The sequence below is a fragment of the Schistocerca serialis genome, chromosome 4, assembly GCF_023864345.2.
Source record: "Schistocerca serialis cubense isolate TAMUIC-IGC-003099 chromosome 4, iqSchSeri2.2, whole genome shotgun sequence".
In the NCBI taxonomy this organism is placed as follows: domain Eukaryota; kingdom Metazoa; phylum Arthropoda; class Insecta; order Orthoptera; family Acrididae; genus Schistocerca; species Schistocerca serialis.
Window position 1 is genome coordinate 16313580 of NC_064641.1, and position 24128 is coordinate 16337707.

The 24128-nt window shown below is 44.2% G+C and overlaps 1 protein-coding gene across 1 annotated transcript in view; it reads right to left on the minus strand.

The window, feature by feature from the left end:
- Positions 1-24128, minus strand: part of LOC126473672 (solute carrier family 22 member 1-like) — a 165459-nt gene that overhangs the window by 41126 nt on the left and 100205 nt on the right. The window contains exon 5 of the mRNA XM_050100907.1: positions 21347-21491. Coding sequence (XP_049956864.1) covers positions 21347-21491 — 145 coding nt within the window. The remainder of the gene's footprint in view (positions 1-21346; positions 21492-24128) is intronic.

Here is a 24128-nt window from a genome sequence, read left to right on the forward strand (position 1 = left end):
GCCCTCTCTTACATCTAACCAGGCATTCTACTTATTTTACATTCATACGTTTTAGTAGGCATGTTAAACTACATCTAGTACAAAAAGTGAAATAAACAATTTGAAAGGTACGCCTGGAAAAATACATACATATAGAGTTTATATTCTTAGGTCACAAGTACTGTTATAATTAGACATTATTGAAGAGACAGATTTTAGATAGGAGTGCCGGCAGCAGGGAGTATGAGGGAGACTCATGGTAAAGGGAGGAGAAGAATAGACATGATGAAACATAATTAAGCAAATATAAAGGAAAAGAAGATTGCCTGGCTAATAGAGATATATGAAGGGGAAGGCATCTCAGGAGCAAGATAGGAGACGCTAGCTTTGCTATTTGACAGATGAGAGGATTGGCGGGTACATTAATTTTGTGGAGAACTTTATGAGGATGATAGTAGGAAATGCTCCAACTTCTTCTTAAAAGCAGCAGGAGATAGAATTTTGCGCAAGGTAAGGGGCAGTTTGTTCCAAAGGCGGACAGCGGCAACTGAGAAGGAGTTTGCAAAAGTTTTTGTTTTGTGAGTGGGCACAGTTAGGATACCAAATAAGAGTGAAAATGGCTCTGAGCACTATGCGACTTAACTGCTGAGGTCATCAGTCGCCTAGAACTTAGAACTAATTAAACCTAACTAACCTAAGGACATCACACACATCCATGCCCGAGGCAGGATTCGAACCTGCGACCGTAGCGGTCACGCGGTTCCAGACTGAAGCGCCTTTAACCGCACGGCCACACCGGCCGGCACCAAATAAGAGTGAGCTCGTGTTTCGATTATGATGGCATGACAGGTTTTTAGTCTCTGGAGCAAGGTACTGGGGTGCTTGCGCGACGAGGAGTCGGTGAAGTAGACATAGAGTGTGGTAGTCACGCAATTTGTCCGGCCGCAGCCACCCTAGCCTGGGAGTATGAAGCACTAACATGATCATATCGGCGAATGTTGCAGGTGTAACGCACACAGGCATTCATGGTTAGCTCTAGCCGTCTTTTGTGTTCACTACTCGTGCCTTGTTGAATCACATCACAATAGTGGAGGTTCGGTAGAACGAGTGCTTGCACGAGCTGGCGTTTCAAGTCCTGTGGGAATATGTTCCGAAACTTTTTGAGAGCATAGAGACAAGCAGACGTCTTTCGGCACACTGCGACTGTATTCTCCGCCCAGTTGAGATGCTCATCCAAAGTTACACCCAAGTTCTTCACTGTTTTCTGATATGGTATTGGAGTACCGTCGAGCAGAATAGGAGGTAGCCGTTCGCGGATATCTGAACTTATTAATTTCTGATGGGCTATTAAGATTACTTGCGTCTTTTTTGCATTTAGTTTAAGCCCCAGGCTTTTCGCCCATGTCACTACCGAAGACAGATCATCATTCATCTGAGCGATTGCAGTGTTTACGTCTTCAGGTCTGACGCTTAGTTAGAGCTGGAGGTCGTCGGCATAGAAATGATATTTACAGGAGGACAGAACCGACGAAATATCGTTGACATATAAAGAAAACAAAAGTGGTCCTAAGACTGATCGTTGTGGCACTCCCGAGGAAACATGTTTCCAGGAAGACTTTTCATTTACGCAGACAACACATTGCTGTCTGTCTTTTAAGTAGCTTTCAAACCATCTCATTGCACTATCAGAGAAATTAAGCTGTTGCATTTTTCTGAGCAATATGTCAAAGTTAACAGTGTCAAAAGCTTTGCTGAAGTCCAGTAGCGTCAATATTGTTGCCATTCGATTGTCGATGGCACATTTCAGGTCATCTGTTACTTTAATTAGAGCAGTGTTTGTGCTGTGATGTTTACGGAAACCGGATTGAAATTTGTCATATAGGCTGAATTCAGCAAGTGTTCAGTGATTTGGTCATGAACAATATATTCGAGTGCTTTGCAAACAGCAGGCAGTATGCTAATTGGTCGGTAATCACTAGGCAGTTGCGATTTAGAGTGTAAATAGTGCAACCTGTGGTTTCCTTATAGTCTCAGAATATAGACGTCCATACCAGACGTAGGACAGTGTTGTTTTTAAACTTTGAGTGGCACCCCTAAACCCGCTCGCATTTTTCCGATAGATAATTCCAGGCAAGCCAACAGCCAGCTGTGGAGCAGAACATTACGACCGCCGCGTGATTATCAGGTACCTAATGTGGACAGGGCGCGCGGTCATGAGACGAGAAGTCAGTATAACGTACCCACCCATTCGTACTGCCGTGCATGTTACAAATGGTTAGCCGTGTTAGGAGCACGTTTTCATCTGGATAGGAAGTTCTTTGAAGGTTCTTCGATAGAAAGCAGAAAAGGAGAAAATCTGAGGCTGCGAGATCAGGCAAATAATGTGTGTGTGGAATGATTTCTCAACCGGCCTCCTGTATATTTTTTCTTGTCAGTCTAGCAGTCATCGTGGAGCAACATAACTCCACACAGTCTTCCTGGTCGTTGTTTTTGGACTTCGTCTGCTGGACAGCAAATGTCAGCAGTGATGGTTAGGCGTCGGGGAAGCAATTCGTAGTACGCCACACCGTCGCTGTTCCTCCGGATGCATAACGTTATCTTTGGTGAATACGCGCACGTCTCTGTATCGGGAGTTACTGCTTTCTTTGGTCTCGGCCATTCCTTTATTTTCCTTCTGTCAGCGTAAAGACACCACTTCTCGTCATCAGTAACGATGCGAGGTAGGAATGGTGGGTGTCGTCCACGAGTCAGCTAATGACGAGCAAGCAGAGATGCACATTAGGCCACCAGCTGATTTCTGTGATTTTGGCTTAGAGCTTACGATATCCAGCCACCCGATTTTTGAACCTTACGAGTTGCATCCAAACGTCCGACGATGGCGAAATGGTCGCAGCTCATCGCATTTGCCAGTTCTCGAGTTGATCATTGTGCATTAATGCGTTTAAACGAACTTCGTGAAATCTCGAGAGTCACTAACGTCAAAAAGATCCTCTTTAAAACGACAAAACCGTTTCATTTCCGTGCTCTATCCATGGGCACTGTCCCCATGCACAACGCAAATGCTTCTGGCTGCCTCCGCTTCTGTCACTGCTACATCAAACTCAAACAGTGTAAGGTGCCAGGACGTGGGCAATTACACGTTAGCCTACCAACATTAGTATTAATAATAAAGGGACTGGCCAGGGCATCAGATCATGACTCTATTCAATTATGATAAATATGAGGCACTCTCGAGCAGTATTCCCTGCATGTCTGCATGATTGAGCCACTACCTTAAAGAGTTGGTGAAAAGCGTCAGAAGTTGAGAATTGTGCAATGTAAAGTCTGCAGATGGCCGTAGCTCGCCGGGCCGCCGTGGGCGGCAGGTAGCGGTCACAGGAAACGCGGGACAATACGGCGGTTTTAGGGGTAGCCCGGCATCCAAACCACCTGTGCTGCGCAACACGTGGCGAAGACGGGAATTTCGTTTGCCTAGGGGCGTTATGACCTACTCGATCATTGGGTAGATCTCAGAAATGTCGTTGGAGGGATTTCGGCGATAATAGAGCGTTCGAAATTGGCCGAAACAGAGTATTCTTCCGCCGCGTCTTCGTACGCGTGGGAGGCGAGAGAATTGTGGAGGGACTTCTCCTTCAGCCATCGAGCGGTACCAACTTGGAGACGGCGTCTTGACCATCGTCTTCGAAGGGAGATATACGGTCTGTATCGCAGCACTGCACCAACGCGTGTTCCGTGCAGAGTTCTGCGGTTAGAGCTCTTTGTGTGCTCAGAAGCCAGATTTTCACCAACGCCTAACCATTTCCAACAACTTACCTAATATTCTCCATCTAGAAGTTATCCTTTCGAGGTGCCGAGTATTTATCAACGCAGCTGCCGGTAATAGGGGTGCATAATTGCAAATTGTTAATGTGCCATTCTCAGGAGTGTGTGGGTGGACAAAGAGATTAACTTTTTTTTTTTTTTTTTTTTTTTTTGTAAATTTTGTCAGTTGTGGCGAATATCAAATTAAAATGCCAATATTACGATCGAATTATCGTCTTCATTGTAGCTAGCATTTACCCTGTCCCAGTAACCTTTACATGTTCTCCAGTCACTGCACAGCTTGTCCAGACGGGAAGGAAAGAAGGTTTGCAGTCTTCTATGTCAGCGACGAACAGATAAGTTTACAACAGAAGACTATGTCGGAAATGTTCCGATTTTTCCGTTTGGCTCTCCGTTTTCTAGCGTCCACAGCACCATCCACTATCTCCGAAAGAGAAAATGACACTGTGTAAACTCAAATAGGAACAGTGAAGTACGAACAAAAAACTCCAGTCAATAGCGACCGAAATACCAACATGAAAAAAAAACAAAAAAAACAAACAAACGCTGCGACCTTATGCACCAGCCTAATAAGCCTGCAACTGTTTGAGATGATAAGCACCAAAGTAACCACTTTGTTATCGCGGACGCTACACCACAGTATGCATACGACAGCAGAAAGTGCGCCCATTGGTCAACCTAACTAAGGTGGCAGTTATCTTCCCAACACCGAAGCAAGGCCTAATAGCTCAGAGGTTACTGGAGTGGCGACAATTCTGAGAAGGGTGAGAATCTTCACACGCTCTATTGTCCCTCCTTTGCGAAACAGCTGTGGCACAAATTTTAGAATAACGGTTTGCGCAGCCGTCGGGGATTTTCACCGTCTTCCAAAGTTTAGAATTAATTATTTCGGGGTTCGGAAAAATACTCCGCCCCCAAGAGACGACAATGCCTTGGTCAGGTAAGCCTTCGGTTGTCCCCAACTGCCGGGGAAATCCGTTTGATAGCATTTATCTACCAATTAATTCAATCAAATTTTGAAATAATGATCGTATCAACCCACGACCAGTGTCAATCGACACATAATTTTATGGACAATCTCAATTTCTTTCTGTCAGGAAACTGGACGTGGCTGCATTCGTTTCTCTCGCACGCTTTTTGGTAGGTTAGGGAAACGTTCTGCCTTACGGGTGTAAAGACGAGTACAATCGATTGAAGTAGTTGATGGCAACTGGTCCGGTACCACCTTTCCCCATTTATGAAAAAGAGTCTGTTGAGTCATGTGATGTGAGCAATTGTGTAGTAGGCTGTGTATTAAGTCAGGAAGTGAATGGGACGTAACATCTGGTCATGTATGGCTGCGAGGTTCTACATTTAAATCTTTATGGATATTCTGCAAATCACACTTAAGTGCCTGCCAGAGGATCATCGAACCACCTTCACAATAATTCTGTTATTCCATTTTCGAAAAACCGCGTGGAAAAACGAACACCTATGTCTTTGCGGCAAACTACGATTTCCCATATTTTATTATCATGATCGTTTCTCCCTACGTAGGTCGGCGTCAGTAAAAATTTTCGCATTCAGAGAAGAAAGTTGGTGATTGAAAATTCAAGAGAATATCCTACCGCAAGGAGAACCGTCTTTCTTTTAACGATGTCTATCCCAAATCCTGTATCATGTCCATGACACTCTCTCTCCTATGTCTTGATAGTAAGAAACGTACTGCTCTTCTTTGAACTTTCTCGATGTTCTCCGTTAATCCTGTTTGGTAAGGATCCCACACCGCCCAGCAATACTCCAAAAGAGAACAGACGAGCGTAGTGTGGGCACTCTCTTTAGCAAAAAATGGTTCAAATGGCTCTAAGCAATATGGGACTTAACATCTGAGGTCATCAGACCCCTACACCTGGGGTCAACTAACGTAATGACATCACACACATCCATGCCCGAGGCAGGATTAGAACCTGCGACCGCAGCAGCAGCGCGGTTCCGGACTGAAGCGCCTAGATCCGCTCGGCCACAGCGGCAGGCCTCTCTTTAGCAGATCTGTGGTATCTTCTAAGTGTTCTGCCAATAAAAGGCAGTCTTTGGTCCGCGTGACCCATGTTTTCTGTGTGTTCTTTCCAACTTGAATTGTTCGTTAAACTTCCTGGCACATTAAAACTGTGTGCCGGACCGAGACTCGAAATCGGGGCGGTTGCCTTTCGCGGGCAAGTGCTTTGCTACCCAAACACGGCTCACGCCCCGTCCTCACAGCTGTACTTCTGCCAGTACCTCGTCTTCTACCTTCTGCCGAGTTAGTTGGGTCTGCTCACACTCGACCCTAACGCCGCCATTTTCCAGAATGGGATTTTCACTCTGCAGCGGAGTTTGCGCTGATATGAAACTTCTTGGCAGATTAAAACTGTGTGCCGGACCGAGACTCGAACTCGGGACCTTTCCCTTTTGCGGGCAAGTGCTCTACCAACTGAGCTATTCAAGCATGACTGACGCCCCGTCCTCACAGTTTTACTTCTGCCAGTACCTCGTCTCCTACCTTCCAAACTATACAGAAGATCTCCTGCGAATGGCAAAAGTGCCGAGTTCGAGTCTCGTTCCGGCACACAGTTTTAAACTTCCAGGAAGTTTCATATCAGCGCACACTCCGCTGCAGAGTGAAAATCTCATTCTGCAAACATCCCCGAGGCTGTGGCTAAGCCATGTCTCCGCAATATCCTTTCTTTCAGGAGTGCTAGTTCTGCAAGGTTCGCAGGAGAGCTTCTGTAAAGTTTGGAAGGTACGAGACGAGGTACTGGCAGAAGTAAAGCTGTGAGGGCGGGGCGTGAGTCGTGCTTGGGTAGCTCAGATGGTAGAGCAGTTACCCGCGAAAAGCAAAGGTCCCTAGTTCGAGTCTCGGTTCGGCATACAATTTTAATCAGCCAGGAAGTTTCATACTCCGCTGCAGAGTCAAAATAACATTCTGAATTGTTCGTAATTGTAATTCCTAGGTATTTAGTTGAATTTACGACCTTAAGAATTGACTGATTTATCGTGAAACTGAACTTTAACAGATTTGTTTTAGCACTCACTCGGATGACCTCACACGTTTCATTGTTTAGGGTCAATTTCGAATTTTCGTACCACACAGATATCTTTTCCAAAGCGTTTTGAAATCTGTTCTGATCTTCTTTACCAGACGATAAACGACTGCATGATCTGCAGGCAACCAAAGGCGGCTGATCAAATTCTCCTAAATCGTTTATACAGGGTGACTCACGAAGATATGCGAATATTTTAGTATGTTATTCTACAAGTAAAACTAGAGAAATAAGATCATATAAACATACGTCCGCAAATGTTTAGTTACGAAGTTACGGCTAATAAAAGATTTTGCCTGAAATTTAGCAACTTCGCTAACATGAAGCCATCGCAAAACTGTACGACGTTAAAGTGAAGCACGTGTATGTGCAGTTGGTTTCCAGAACCTCCAGAGAAGCAAAGACATAATTTCGTAAAATTTTTCATTTGTTATCTACTTGGCCCAATTTATTTTTTAAATTGCACACAATTGCACAAAGTTTTCAACAGGAGTTATAGAGAATAAAATTTTTGTACTGCTGCCAGGGCTATGTTGAACTGCATCCATAATCTCCTCAACATCGTCTTCAGGTATCGAGAGCTCGTACTGATTATGAACGCTAGGCAGAGAACCTGTCTGCCGTAACATTCGAAAGACTCCGCTAATGGTTCGTGAATTCGGAATCCTCGCAGTTGGATAACGTACGCGATATTCGTTAACTGCAGCCTTAGCATTACCATCACATTTGCCATAAATAAACGCCATAGCCGCGTTTTCCTCCGTCGTGAATTTGAAAGGCATCCCTATTTCATAAATAATCTGCAAACTACTACAGTTACTGTGTAGTTTCCCTTAAATACACTGTTGTTATGATGCTCTTTCACTGAAAAATGCAGAAAACTAACTCATTTCAAGGTTATTAAAAGAAAAATAAGTCACTGACGGTTGCTAACAATGACATAAACGTTTCTTTATTGTTAATGGAAAGTAAACAAATTTACTTGTATAACAATCTTTGCTTCTATGGATACTCTGGAAAACTAATGCAGATACACGTCTGGGATATGTTTTATTAGATTCACCAGATCAATGACAACAAAATAAATGGAAATCGTGCTTTACTTTAATCTCGTACAGTTTTGCGATGGCTTCATATTATCGAAGTTGCTAATTTTCAGGCAAAATCTTTGATTAGCCGTAACTCCTTAAACATTTGCGGATCTATGTTTATATGAACCGCGGGACTGCTACGGTCGCAGGTTCGAATCCTGCCTCGGACATGGATGTGTGTGATGTCCTTAGGTTAGCTAGGTTTAAGTAGTTCTAAGTTCTAGGGGACTGATGACCTTAGATGTTAAGTCCCATAGTGCTCAGAGCCATTTTTATGTTTATATGAACTTTTTTCTTTAGTTTTACTTGTAGAATAACATATTAAAATATTTGCATATCTTCTTGAATCTCCATGTATAGAAGAGGAACAGTATAGGGCCTATAACACTACGTTGGGGAACGTCAGAAATCGATGACTTAGTTATTACTAAACTGCGACCTCTCGGACAGGAAATCACGAATGCAGTCACAGAACTGAGACGGTATTCCATAAGCACGCAGTTTGATTACAAGCCGCTTGTGAGCTACAGTGTCAGAAGCCTTCTGGAAAACTAGAAATACGGAATCAACTTGAAACCCCACGTCAATAGCTTTCAACACTTCGTGTGAGTAAAGAGGTGCTGGGGTGCTTTTAGGTGTGGAGGCACACTAGCAAGGTTATAAAATGGATGAAGACAGAGTACTCCATCTCATTCGTTGCTCAGTCATGCCTCATTCCATCCTCGTTCGTTTCTCATGGCTTATTCGTCCTGTGTTAATGGGAACGTTGGCGTGACGGAGTGCAGCCGTGCTACGAACAGCTTGCTAACCTCCATTACCTTTTCAGTTAGACTTGTAGAATTCAGCTTTGCTTTTAATTTCATCACATCATGAGAATATGCTATAGACGGACGTCAGAGTTTATGCCACGCGCGCCTGGCGTCGATGCTACGAGTTGCTGTCGAAAAGGTGGTGAGTGCTACGGTCTATGGAGCTCCTGAAAGGAATCTCTAGAATTCTCACGGCTACTTAATTCCCTCTGCATGTTGTTTACCCCCTAGTGCATTTAAAATTCGAGCCTTTTCTTTGTTTCCTACAAAAGCAAGGTAGGCAGCTTTATCTGCTTCCATCTTGTCATTCCATTTTAAAATGCAATAAGCGAACTTGTCTGTTTCTTTAAAACTTTTTCAGTTCAAATATTTTCGGGTGCGCAACAGGGTACTTCCATTGACAACGCAGCATTGTGGATTAGTGGCTCCCATAATTGAAACACTGCCTCAAATTTCATTTGTGTTGAAGAATATATCTAAGTTTCTTAACTGTTACCTACCCGTAATTCCAGCCCGCAACCGTGCAACCTCTCCCAATACATTTGTACAGCACGCTTTGGCATAAACACTCGCAGTACGACGAGAATTCCAACGCTTCCAGAGTTATGGAAGTAAGAAATTATTTACCTGAGAGTTGGTCAGGAAGCGATAGTTAAGAAAAGACTAAACACCCGTCTTGCAACTTCATTTTCAGGTGACTCATCGACGTGTTAAGGCACATGAATATTCCAGTAGTCTTAGTAGGAAGGTATGTATGAACGATGTGTGGGTATCACTTTTGCAGAATGGCAAAAGGCACAAGCTGCTGAAGTGGACAGCCAGCTATTTGCAGCGCAACCACTGTACACTGGGCGTGAAAAGTCGTATGTAAAGAAACAAAACTCGGACCTTGTATTGTGGTACCAGTCACGCGTGGAATGAAGTGTATAAAGGAAGCGCATAATTTTGTGATGGCCGGACGCTGAGTCTGTACAACAACAAGGTGACGTATAGCCCAACACTACTGGTGGTGGACACACAAACAGGACGTGTAGCAGTATGTGAGGAACTGTGTACCACGCATACGTCAGGCCGACTGCTGTCATCAGAGTATTCTGTTGCGGAGACTTTAGTCACGGACTAAGGTACTACACTCCTGGAAATTGAAATAAGAACACCCTGAATTCATTGTCCCAGGAAGGGGAAACTTTATTGACACATTCCTGGGGTCAGATACATCACGTGATCACACTGACAGAACCACAGGCACATAGACACAGGCAACAGAGCATGCACAATGTCGGCACTAGTACAGTGTATATCCACCTTTCGCAGCAATGCAGGCTGCTATTCTCCCATGGAGACGATCGTAGAGATGCTGGATGTAGTCCTGTGGAACGGCTTGCCATGCCATTTCCACCTGGCGCCTCAGTTGGACCAGTGTTCGTGCTGGACGTGCAGACCGCGTGAGACGACGCTTCATCCAGTCCCAAACATGCTCAATGGGGGACAGATCCGGAGATCTTGCTGGCCAGGGTAGTTGACTTACACCTTCTAGAGCACGATGGGTGGCACGGGATACATGCGGACGTGCATTGTCCTGTTGGAACAGCAAGTTCCCTTGCCGGTCTAGGAATGGTAGAACGATGGGTTCGATGACGGTTTGGATGTACCGTGCACTATTCAGTGTCCCCTCGACGATCACCAGTGGTGTACGGCCAGTGTAGGAGATCGCTCCCCACACCATGATGCCGGGTGTTGGCCCTGTGTGCCTCGGTCGTATGCAGTCCTGATTGTGGCGCTCACCTGCACGGCGCCAAACACGCATACGACCATCATTGGCACCAAGGCAGAAGCGACTCTCATCGCTGAAGACGACACGTCTCCATTCGTCCCTCCATTCACGCCTGTCGCGACACCACTGGAGGCGGGCTGCACGATGTTGGGGCGTGAGCGGAAGACGGCCTAACGGTGTGCGGGACCGTAGCCCAGCTTCATGGAGACGGTTGCGAATGGTCCTCGCCAATACCCCAGGAGCAACAGTGTCCCTAATTTGCTGGGAAGTGGCGGTGCGGTCCCCTACGGCACTGCGTAGGATCCTACGGTCTTGGCGTGCATCTGTGCGTCGCTGCGGTCCGGTCCCAGGTCGACGGGCACATGCACCTTCCGCCGACCACTGGCGACAACATCGATGTACTGTGGAGACCTCACGCCCCACGTGTTGAGCAATTCGGCGGTACGTCCACCCGGCCTCCCGCATGCCCACTATACGCCCTCGCTCAAAGTCCGTCAACTGCACATACGGTTCACGTCCACGCTGTCGCGGCATGCTACCAGTGTTAAAGACTGCGATGGAGCTCCGTATGCCACGGCAAACTGGCTGACACTGACGGCGGCGGTGCACAAATGCTGCACAGCTAGCGCCATTCGACGGCCAACACCGCGGTTCCTGGTGTGTCCGCTGTGCCGTGCGTGTGATCATTGCTTGTACAGCCCTCTCGCAGTGTCCGGAGCAAGTATGGTGGGTCTGACACACCGGTGTCAATGTGTTCTTTTTTCCATTTCCAGGAGTGTATATTCAAGTTCGAATTAATAAAACATCTTGGTCATTAATTACGAACGGCATCAATTATGGACAAGCGTTCAACACCAACAAGTAAACTGCAGAACATGACAAATTTCTTATTGTTCTATGGACCTGACATAACGATAGGGAAGACGCTGAGTAATAATGTCACAATAATTACTGGGATACTGTGGTACCTTACGCAGAAGCGGCGTACATTTCGAAGGCACACGAGTGCATGAAGTTCTTGGCATACTAGATAGCTGAACCGGAAGATATCATCACCATTTGAGGAAGCTGTAGGAGATAAAAATGGAGCATGAGTGCGTAATTTTACGCAAACCATTTCTTACATCCAGGAAGGGAAAACGAAAAGGAGATTTATGCCCGTTACCAGGGCCAGCAGCAAGTAAAAGTTGCAGCATCCTACTCGTAACACAGTTGCCCACATTGATCTTACTCGAACCTTTCACGACACGCCAGTCCTTACCAACTGTACAGGTTTCGATCTCTGACTGCTAACGGGGAAGGTGGGGGGGGGGGGGCGAAGGAGAGGAGAGTGGGGAGGAAGAAGGAAGAAGTGGGATGGCAAGGAGTATGACGTTTCCACTTCTGTGTATCTACCAAGATCGAGAAATAGACTGGTGTAAAGGAGATAGGAGGGTGATAGGTGTTTCCCTTGTTTGGGTAACAATGGCGCGAAAGTTGGCCGGAAGGAGCGTCGCGATACAGGTGATGCTACGCCTCTGCAGCCACGGATGGATGGACTCCCCGAGGGTGTGACTTCAGTTTGGAACCGCACGACCGCTACGGTTGCAGGTTCGAATCCTGCCTCGGGCATCGATGTGTGTGACGTCCTTATGTTGGTTAGATTTGAGTAGTTCTAAGTTCCAAGGGACTGATGACCTCAGATATTAAATCCCATAGTGCTCAGAAACATTTGAATCGTTACCTCACGTATATTTCAGCTACTTGATTTCTCGAGTTCATAACCGTTTTTTGTAAATACATGTCTTGATGAATTTTGTCAGTAATTACTGTTTATGAAAATGTAAGGGTCTAGTGAAGCAGGGGATACAACCCGTCGGCTTTGACCAATGACGTTGTGGGGATGTCATTTATCCACTGCGCCAAAAACAGCGGGTGAAAGCTGCAGCTGATAGATATTTATCTTTGCCGTAGTCGGCTTGGTTACGAGTTGTTTATTCTTGTGAGTTTTTGATCTGTGCTTGGGAAATAAAATGTTTTCTCATCTCACGAAAAAGCTGTTACTTCATAAAATATAAAGGCTCCCATAGTGGTGACCCAGAAAAATCGTAGCAGAAGCATAAAGAAAATATATATACCGACGAGAATAATGAATTCAGAGACAAAAGCATGGGGCAGTGGAATCAAGATTGAAGGCTACAGTCTGTTCGACCAAGGATCGCGGTCCACGCCCTTTGATTCGCCACAAAACGGAACGACAGATGTTAACGCAAAAGATGGGAGTACCTACGCGCGACACGGAAATGTTAAGCTTTCCGCGGTTTGGCTGACGCGCCCCCAGCTTTGGTTTACGCAGGCTGAATGCATATTTCGGCAGAGTGGGGTGTCTAACAACATTGACAAATTTAATATAGTGGTTTCACATCTAAATTTAGAAGTGATAGAGCAAGTAGAAGAAACCTTGTCGCAACAAAATTACTTTGTGCTAAAGGAAGCTCTCATACAGCATTATACGTTGTCACCAGATGTGCGACTACAAAAAATTTTCGCATACGAAGATTTGGGCGACAAGACTCCGTCAGAAGTACTCAAAGCCTTACGTACATTAGCCGGCCCGGAACTCCTACCTGAAGAGTCTTTACGTCTAATATGGCTTCGTAAACTTCCTGCCAACATCCGTGACGTCATTGCAGCAGAAACAGACTTACCATTGCAAGTCTTAGCAAAAAAGGCAGACACCATCGCAAACACCTTAACCGAAGTTTCTGCGTGTTCCGAATTCAACTCCAGCCAGGATAGAGGCCCAAGAACGTGTAGTGTGATGGAATCTGACGTCAGTGAGCCAGGAACATGCAATAATACTTCCCAACAGCAGTGCTCATCGGCCGAACCCACCATACAGCAACTGGCAGCACAAGTGGCAAAACTCAACGTGCAAGTAACTTCACTCCACCAGCAGCTACGAAGTCGCAGTTGGAAAAGACGAAGAAATGCTATCCAACAGGATTTGACAGATCAATGGTGCTGGTACCACAGGCGCTTCGGTAACACTGCCCGTCAATGTATTCAAGCCTGCAGCTACCCAAACTTAAAAGGCGGGCGTTAAAGGGCGCTAACGTTCGTCAACAACAACATAGGCGCCCGAGTCACAGCGTGATTCAGAGAGGTGGAAGCGCCACTGTATCTGCAGTCAACCAATCACACCGATTGTTCGTGTTGGACCTCTCTTCAGGTGAGAAGGTTCTGATTGACACAGGTTCAGAAGTCAGTGTTTATCCAAGAAAGAGAGGTGATATACTCGCGACAACAACGCAACATGTGCTGACTGCGGCAAACAATTCCAGAATATCTACCTATGGTGAGAAACAGTTGGCATTACATCTGAATTCCAACTTCCATCCAAAATGGACTTTTGAGGTTGCTGATGTGCCGAGTCCTATAATTGGAGAGGACTTTTTACGGAACTACCGACTTATGCGCGACCTGGTTAACCGTCGTTTGGTGACAGTTCCCACACAAGGGATATTGCCTACTGCGTCTTCCGCGTCGGTTCAAGTGCAGTGCGATGTGCCCGTGTCTTTCCGCACGAAGATTCCCGGCTCCTCTACCGCGTCATCCGCGTCGGGATATTGTGATACGAGTTCGTACCAGCAACTAAGCGGGGCGCACACGTGTGCGTCACGCAAGCAGACACCCGACAGTCGTAACGATGCGTACACTGTAGGCAATATCAGAGGAATGACTTTTTCTTATACCGCTTCAAGACCCTCCAGCACTTACCGAACCCGTCAACGCAACCAGGAAATGCAGACACAATACTCAACACCACATCAGTGCGACACAAGGTCAACCCGTTGCCTTCCGCCCGCGGCGTCTGCCTCCAGAGAAGCTGCTCGCGGCGCGAGCTGAGTTCGACAGACTTCTAAAAACAGGTATTGTAAGTAGGTCTGATAGTTCATGGGCATCTCCAATTCACATGGTCCGTAAAACAGACAATTCGTGGAGAGTATGTGGAGACTACAGGGCGCTCAATGCCCGCACAATTCCCGACCGCTACCCAGTACCCAATGTGACTGATTTTAACAGTACGATTAGCAATGCCAAAATATTTACTGTGATTGATTGCGCCAAAGCATTTTCCCAGATTCCCATGGCTCCATCTGACATTAAAAAAACAGCAGTTATCACACCATTCGGTTTGTTTGAGTACAATTTTATGCCATTTGGCCTCAGAAACGCTGCCCAAACATGGCAATGATTCATGCATGAGGTGTTTCGAGAATTACCATTCGTATTTTGTTATATGGACGACATTTTAGTATTCTCTGGTTCTGTATATCAGCATGTCGAACATCTGCGGCAGCTTTTCCGCCGTCTGACAGAGTATGGCATAATTATTAACGAAACAAAGTGCACGTTTGGAAAACGCGAGGTTAAGCTCCTGGGATATTTGGTTTCAGCAGCAGGCCTGTCACCTTTGCACGAGCGGGTTGAAGCAGTACAACAGGTGCCCCTTCCCACAACTTACAAAGGACTTCGCAGATTTTTAGGCATGCTCAACTATTACAGACGTCACTTACCTAAATTAGCTGCCGCACAAGAGCCACTCACAACGTTACTTGCAGGTAAAAATACAACAGGAAATCGTAAAATTCCATGGAGTCCAGATTCTGAAGCAGCTTTCCATGACTTAAAGAAATGTCTTTCTCGGGCAACACTACTGGGACATCCAAGATTGAGCGCTCCTTTAGCGCTCATGGTTGATGCGAGGCATACAGCAGTGGGTGCAGCGCTACAGCAAGAAGTTGATGGCAGATGGCAGCCGCTCGCACTTTTCTCTAAAACCCTGACTCGACAGCAGCAAAAATGGAGTGCTATTGACCGTGAGTTGCTTGCTATTTACTTACCCATAAAGCATTTTCGCACGTCTGTCGAAGGGAGGCACTTTGCAATTTTTACCGATCACAAGCCGCTAGTAGCTATATTTCAACGAGACGCAGAGCTCAATTCACCACGTCAGCGCAGGCAAGCCGAGTACATTGCACAGTTCACAACTGACGTGCGTCACATTTCAGGAAAAGACCACCTGGTCGCAGATTGCCTGTCTAGGAATTGTGCCAGTTTAAATTCAGTTCGTTGGACCGAGTTAGCGTCTAAACAACGAGAAGATCCTTTCTTGCGCCGTCTAATAGAGAAACAGAGAATTGCGCTGCAGCTCAGACGTGTGTCTGTCCCAAATGTTCCAGACGGAATTTGGTGTGATGTAGCAAAAGGAAAGGAGCGACCTTACATACCAGAACAATGTCGTCGCGAGATTTATAGTGCACTACACAACCTATCACATCCAGGAGTACGAGCTACAGCCAAGTTAGTTTCCTCCAAAGTAGTGTGGCCTGGAATACAAAACGATTGTCGTGCATGGGCGCGTGCATGCCTAACATGCCAGCGTAATAAAATCAGCAGACATGTCTTTGCGCCTATTGCTGACTTCCCGACGCTATCTGCAAGATTTTCACATATGCATGTGGACATTGTGGGCCCGCTATCATGCTCTTCAGAACAACGCTATTTGCTCACAATCATTGATCGTTTTACCAGGTGGCCAGAAGTAGTTGTAATACAAGACATTTCTGCGGAGTCGGTTGCAAAAGCACTCTTGCATTCATGGTTCTCCAGGTTTGGCGTTCCGCAAAACATAACAACAGATCGCGGAAGGCAGTTTGAAAGCCAACTTTTCAATGAACTTTCACTACTGTGCGGGTGTAACCACCTACGCACCACAAGCTATCATCCATCTAGTAATGGAATGGGGGAACGACTACACCGCACGCTCAAAGCTGCATTAATGTGTAGTTCCACTTCATGGCCTGAAGCACTACCGCTGGTCCTACTCGGATTGAGAACGGCCGTGAAGGAGGACTTACAATGCTCTTCCGCAGAACTGGTTTATGGCGAGCAATTGAGGGTTCCTGGAGAATTTATCGTTCCAGCATCTACACAGCCGTTCGCCCCTGAGCTATGCACGCAATTCGCGAGACAACTCAGCGTTAGAATGAGAAACATCAAACCCACTAACCCTGTCAGACATGGAGACCGGAGAGTGTTTGTACATAAAGACCTGCAAGCAATGTCCCACGTGTGGCTTAGGGATGATACGGTGCGCCCGCCGCTTGTTTCGCCTTACTCTGGACCACACAGGGTAATCACAAGAGGAAGCCACAGCTTCAAAATCGACAAGGATGGTAAAGAAGAGACAGTCTCAATTGAGCGGCTTAAACCTGCTTACACCGAAGAGGGTACACTCCTTCCACGGTCTGCAAAATCACCCTCAAACGTGGAGGCCAAAGAAACAGCAGAGTGTCTCGCCGAGCCCTCGGTTTCAGAAGAGGACAACGAAGCAGCAAGTGCAGAACAGGAGCAGCCATTGCCTGCACCAGATGTTTTCACGAGAGCTGGTAGAAAAATCAAGTGCAAGTTTCCCCACATACCTGGTGCACCCGGTTTCAAAAGGAGGGGGCTGATGTGGCGACGTCATTTATCCATTGCGCCAAAAACGGCGGGTGAAAGCTGCAGCTGATAGATATTTATCTTTGCCGTAGTCGGCTTGGTTACGAGTTGTTTATTCTTGTGAGTTTTTGATCTGTGCTTGGAAAATAAAATGTTTTCTCATCTCATGAAAAAGCTGTTACTTCATTAAATATAAAGGCTCCCATAACGTCTTACATTATTCGTAGATAATAATGTCTTAACTTTCGGCCATAGATAATGAAACAGTTCTGTGTTCCGGATAAGCGCTATCATTGTACATTAAAATAATTGAATGTGATTTTAAAAGAGATCGTTACATATTGCTCAAAATATTCTTGGTGTGCATTTACTTAAATAATTGTTTGTTTGCAGTTCATTCCGTACTTAATTTCATTCTTAGTGATATTGAGGTAATTTGGAATATTAGTTTCTTATTTTAGGACAATTTTTAGTATCTCATTTTCGTTAGTAGTTATTGATTTATCCGTTCCGATGAACATAGATGATTTGAGAGAACCTATGGGCGTAGACATGTTGGCCACGATTTGTTTTTTACAAATGTGTGGTCTCGTTTCCGAGTATGTTCGATGTCGTGAGTGCGGTGAACATATGCGCCTCACAAGTATATCTCGTCGCCGTACTCACGACCTATTCGTATGGCGCTACAGGAAAGATCGGTTGTGGCGGTCCATTAGACGAGGGACGTGGTTAGAAAAATCTAAGCTCGCCTTGAGAGACATTATGAAAATCACGTACTGATGGTGTTTGAGATATCCTGTGTGGCTGTGTGTCCATGAATGTTGTGTGAGTAAGCGTACAGTTGTGGATTGGTACTCTTTTTGCAGGGAATAGAGATATAGGGGGCCGTGTGTTATGGTCGAAAATGACGAGTCGCATTTTGGCAAAAGGAAGTACAACAGGGGGGAACCTCTGGTGGGATTATGGGTTTGGGGGGGGGGGGGGGGCGGCTGTAGATTCAGGTCAAGAATGTGACGATGTGGTGTTTAAAGTAGTACCGGTACCCGTATGTTAGCTAATTTCACATTAGGATGGGGGTGGGGTGAATGTGTGTGTATGCGTGTGTGTGTGTGTGTGTGTGTGTGTGTGTGTGTCTGTGAGTGTTTTCGTAATGTTTTGCTTGTTGTGTATGTGGGTATGTGATTTTTGTTGACGTTTTTCGAGGCGAGCCGAGCTTCGGTTCTTTTAAGAAGTTCCCGTCTGGTAAGTTCAGTTTTCTATTTCTTTCTTTTACTGCATTTGACTGTTTTGACTTATTTCATTTTTTTATTGCGCCATTACGTATGTTTTCGTGTACTCCACTACGTAATAGAAATTTCGCAGCTGTCGCTTTCCTTTCGTTTCCCAGCTCTACTATCAGTACAATTTTTCCGGATCTGTGCTAGCAATATTAAAGGCGATACAAATTGACCTTTACACTGACACTACCTATTCGAAAAGAACGACGTATGTAACACTGATTAGGTTTACCTATGTATGTCAACTGGAAGAGCAGGATACAAATGTTGTGTATAGCTATACAGCTCAACTAAAGAATGGGATACTATTGTCACTGCTGAATATCAAAACTATAACTTTCAGTCGATACTATTAGCATCAAAGGCGAAAAAAAACTGTACCCCATAGTGAAGTACGGGATACAAATTGTGTGTGTGTCGTCTTATTGCCTCTTCATGTAGTTCAACTGAGGTACAGGCTGCAAATGTAACGTACGTCCATTTCCACGTTTTCGTTAGCAGTGTACGTATATATAGGTCAACGGAAGTACGGGGTACAAATATTATGGACGTAGCTCGTTCTGCCATCGGTAGAACTCATATCTACGTAACAACAGACTGTTAGTGATAGCGGAGGCGAAAGAAACAACACATGTAAAATTTGTATCCCGTTCTTCAGTTGACCAATATAGTTCAACTGATCAACAGAATTAATGCTAATGAAAACGAAGAAATCGACGTACGCTAAACTTGTAATACAGTTCGAATGAGGTTCGAGATACAACCCATATATATGTGACGTGAGGTACGAATTCTATGCGACCAGTATTTCCATCCGTTTTTCCCCTTCATTTTCCACAGAAATAATACGATACAAACACGCGATATCCTTAACGTGAAAATACTACTTGCCTTGATATATGTCAACTATATTATTCGTCTGTCGTATTCCTTTGTTTCTGAACAGTCTTGTCAGCTCTTTCATCTGTGTAATACATGCTCTCTGGCCAATTCTGACGTCATTGGTCACAGCCGACTGGTTGTATCCCCTGCTTCCTGCTTCACTAGACCCAAATGTAATGTACTTTGATAGGACAAGTGAGAATTATTCATGTCAAATCATTGTAGTATATACGTTGGCCACGTCAGGGAAGTTTTTATTGAATAAACCATAGAGAATATCTTCAGTGTAAAAATAACATCGTTGGCGAGAGTGCGTGCAGTCGTAGAGTTGAAGGCAGAGAATTAGTTGCAAAGCATCTGTAGTGTGGAACAGACGCATGTGTTGGTGTGCAAATACCAGAGTGTTCTGCGTAAAAATGTTGTAATGTGTGGCCATGCAAATTATAAGCGTATCTGCAAGTATGTGGGCAAAGCACATAGTCGCAAGAAGATTTTGGAAGTAATGAAGAATATTGCGTGGCCGAAACTAATTAAAGCTACTCGATAATCAAGAAGAGCCTGTTGCCAATAATAGATCTCATGATAAGCACTACTTCGAGACACAAGCAATGCATCGCAAAGTAAGATCCTGCCAGTATATTGTAGTTGTGTAATCTTAGTAACTTTTTGGAACATTTTACTGTGTTTAGTCAAAGAACAAATTTGTCTGGATGAACTTTTCTTACGCGACACATTAACCATCAGCAAAATGCTATGCTTTCACCGTAAATTCCGATAAAGTCGCAAGTGAAAGAAATGGTCAAAATAAGCCAACTGTAAACGAATTTGTAGTTCATTTTCAACTTGTTATAAAAGGCAGTAGTAACTACAGCTTCTAATATACTATTGCACTACTACTGCAGACAGTCAGCTCAAATTAAAAGTAATTTAAAATTAAATTCGTATTCTATGATAGAAGTATGCTGGCTTTCATGTGGTCAAAGTAGTTTTAAAATTTTGTGTTGTGTTTTGTAAATGATATTAATGTTCATATGTTACACACATTGGTAGTGAAAAATAGTTGTTGCAGTGAATGAAAGTTTTTGCGGCATCTATTTGAAAAGCAGTCAGGTGCATAATAACAAGGAAAGAATAATAATCAGTTTTTGTCACGATTAAGCATCTTTTCAGACAGTGTTATCGTAATGTAACAGTTACATAATACAGTATAGTTTCCATAAAGAATAGCTAGTCATTAGTTATGGTTCGTGATCATTATGGCAACTGTGGTCATTGCATTCCATATTAACGTCTTTTGTCTTCATGTCACACGTGTCTTTTACATGTAAGCAAGCGCTCGTGGATTTTGTCAAGGTACTGCTTCGTCTTTGCCACACGATATTCACATCGTGTCGAAGTCATTACAGTCATTTACTAAAATTAACTTTCGCTCGTTTTTGGTGCTGGCGACCATTTTATTCTTCAGTTCAGATTCATTAAATTCTTTCAGATCATATTTTAGCATTCTGAATTACGACCAACTAGAGAGAGATTTTAATTTAGGCTATTACCATTTTTTTACATTTCGATAGTTGTTGTACGTTGTAGGAAACACTCATGCGATAGCGATCAGGTTGTAACTATCCGTATTATACCGGTAACTGCTGATCCTTGGATTCGATACTTTGTTTCCACTTATAGCGGAATCTTAGGCATACGTGTCGCAGTTAAAATGTTACAGACATGTAAAGTATAACTAGTTATAAGCTGACACAGCTCTTATATACTGAGCAAGGCCGCCGGCGCAGTCGTCTGCTGCGCTACACACTGTCTGTGCGACAGTGGTCGCACCACGGCATTGCCAACCGTACTGCTGTACGGAGGCATCAATCAATAAATGATGTGCAGTTAGCTCTTGACGTTCCTAATTCCACGCCCGCCACAGTACAGGAGGAAACATCCCACATGCAGCACTGGAGTTGGAAGTTGTCACCCGGTGACACATAAGTTTTCAGTCATTTTTGGCTCTGAACAGATTGCAAGGAAATGAGGAAGGTTTCATGTTTTTCAGGACACCACAGCACTCCCCTTGAAGCAGCAAATTGGAAAGACTGCAGATAATGTGTGCTAGTCATTAGCTGCTAGGTTTTAGTAGACTAGAGGAGTCAGAAAGTTATTTGGTAAGCACCTGGCAACGATGAGGATTACTGTGTTCCTGAAGACGTTCCAGCTGGAAAAGATGCAGAGGAAGCCCCTCCTGTCTGTCTTGCTCTTGGCCACGGTCTGGATCACCTGCAAGGCGAACGGCGGCACCGTGGAGCCGTTGGTGGCTGCTATGCGATGTCAGGCACATAGCTCGCGTGCGGTTGAAGCGGTATTGAATAGCACATTTCATGACAGGTGGATTGGTCGTCAAAGCACCATACCATGGCCCGCACGTTCACCGAATCTGACGTTTTTCTGTGAGGAAAGTTGAAGGATATTTGCCATCGTGAACCATCGACAACGCCTGACAACATGCGTCAGCGCATTGTCAATGCATGTGCGAACATTACGGAAGGCGAACTACTCGCTGTTGAGAGGAATGTCGTTACACGTATTGCCAAATGCATTGAGGTTGACGGACATTATTTTGAGCATTTATTGCATTAATGTGGCTTTTACAGGTAATCACGCTCCAACAGTATGCGTTCTCAGAAATGATAAGTTCACAAAGGTACATGTACCACGTTGGAACAACCGAAATAAAATGTTCAAACGTACCTACGTGTATTTTAACTTAAAAAACCTACCTGATACCAACTGTTCGTCTAAATTGTGAGCCATATGTTTGTGACTATTACAGCGCTATCTATCACAAAGCTAAAAAAGTGGTCCAACTGACACATCCATATTTCTTTGCGTACTACACGAATATGTAATAAATAATTGGGAGTTCCTATTTTAAAAAACGCTGTTGATATGCGTTTTACCTATGGCAGCGCCATCTAGAGGGCCAACCATAGCGCCATGTGGTTTCCCTCTTCACGCTAGACAAGTTTCGTTCTTTGTAGTTTTTTCGTTTGACGCTTATTTTGTGAGATATTTGGCCTGGTCACGATCAATATATATATATGGGTCATTCCACACCAAGTGGTCTAAAACTGAAAAAAGTTCCCACCATCATGGTCTCCAATTTTCGTCAAATTTTAACTGTAGCTTTAGTCAAGTGTTGAAGTAAGTTTCCCAAGATTTCAGGCCTCTAGCTGCAATAGCTGCTGATCTAGACCCCCTTGTCTGAAGTGTACTTAGTCCGTGTGCATGCAACATAAAAAAAATGTCATATTTGGAGTCTAATAAAATCGAAACTAATTCATAAGAATGGTTAGTAAGATGCGACCCTGTACGGTTTTTTTTGCTGATTCCAACGAAATTATGTATAACATTACTCATGCAAACCCCGGTCAAATAACTCGACTCAAAGTATACTTCAAAATTTGTCGTGACACAACGCGACAAATTTTGACCAATATTAAGACTGCAATGATTTCCTTGCAGTTGAAGATATGGACTTGAACTTTTGGCCAAGCTTCATGCTTGTGCTAGACATAATGCAGCCGGATTTGCAATGATCCAGGCCATATGGTCGCCCTGCAGTATCTCTTCAAATTAGGCAGTGTCAGCACAAACGGTAAAATTTACCAAAGTTTCAAGCCAATTACTAAAAAATAGTTGGCCTGAATCTGCTTGTGAATAGTATCACCTAAAAGAGAAACTCTTGCTCTACAAGACTGACATTTGTTTTTTTTGCAACGCGACCATTAAGTACTCATTAACTCACATCAAAGTTGTTATATTTTGTATGCGCGATGCACTAATTTTTCTTCATTTCTAGGAATTTGAATCTTAATAGTCGCTTAGAATTACTGATATAATTGGATATTTCATTCGTGTTTTATTCAGTGATTGGCCAGTGAGAGATGTCAGAAGTTAATGAAGAAGAAGAATCGTTGGCCCCCTGTTCAATTGGAAAAGATGCTGCTGCATCGAAGTGCCATGTTATCTTCTATGCTAAGAAGACTGGATTCAAAGCGTTTAGTGATTTCACAGAATGTGACCAGAAATTGCTTGTTTCGCGTTCAGAAGCCAAACTTGACGAAAATTCCATCATTTGCTTCCACCATGAAGCCCTCTTCCTACATGAATATCAAGCGATGCAAAAGAAATGTTGCAATCCATTCAAGAAGAGGAATCACAATGTAAAAGCTGGACTTAGACTGCTTGATAATGAAACAGCTGCCAAACTTTGCCTGTTAAAGAAAAAAGAAGTGATTGATATAAAACCTGGTCAGAAGCTTTGCCCTCGCTGCATGTCGGCACTGAACCAAAAGCTAGAAGATTCATCATCACTATCAACCCAATCTGAACAAGATTTCACAACGGATGAAACTGAACCAGCCATCAACAAAAGTTTATCATTTATTGGTGCTTCACCATTGAAAAGAAGACAACTAAGTAAAAGCGATAAGCAAAGCTATGCAAAAAGAAAGATCTTGGATGCACAAAGTTTAATTGGGAATCAAATTGCTGCTGCTGTAGGAATCAATTACGATGAACAGCCAAGTTCAAGTAAAAGTCGCCCATGCAATAATTGTGCAGATCTTGATAATCTTATAGAAGAGTTGAAAGAAAAATGTAAAGTGTCAAATCGTAGGACAAAAGTTCAAATATTGACCTTGGTTCCAAGAAGCTGGACAATTAAAGATACGACAACAGCATTTAATGTATCAGAAAGAATGGTAAAGCAAGCGAGAAAACTGAAGAATGAGCAAGGTGTTCTAGCTTTTCCAGCAAATCGGCAAGGAAGGAAGCTTTCAGATGAAGTTGCCCAGAAAGTACATGACTTTTTTCAAGATGACGAATTCAGCAGACTTTGTCCAGGGAAGAAAGACTGTGTGCCTGTGAGAATTTCAGGAACAAAGGTGTACAAG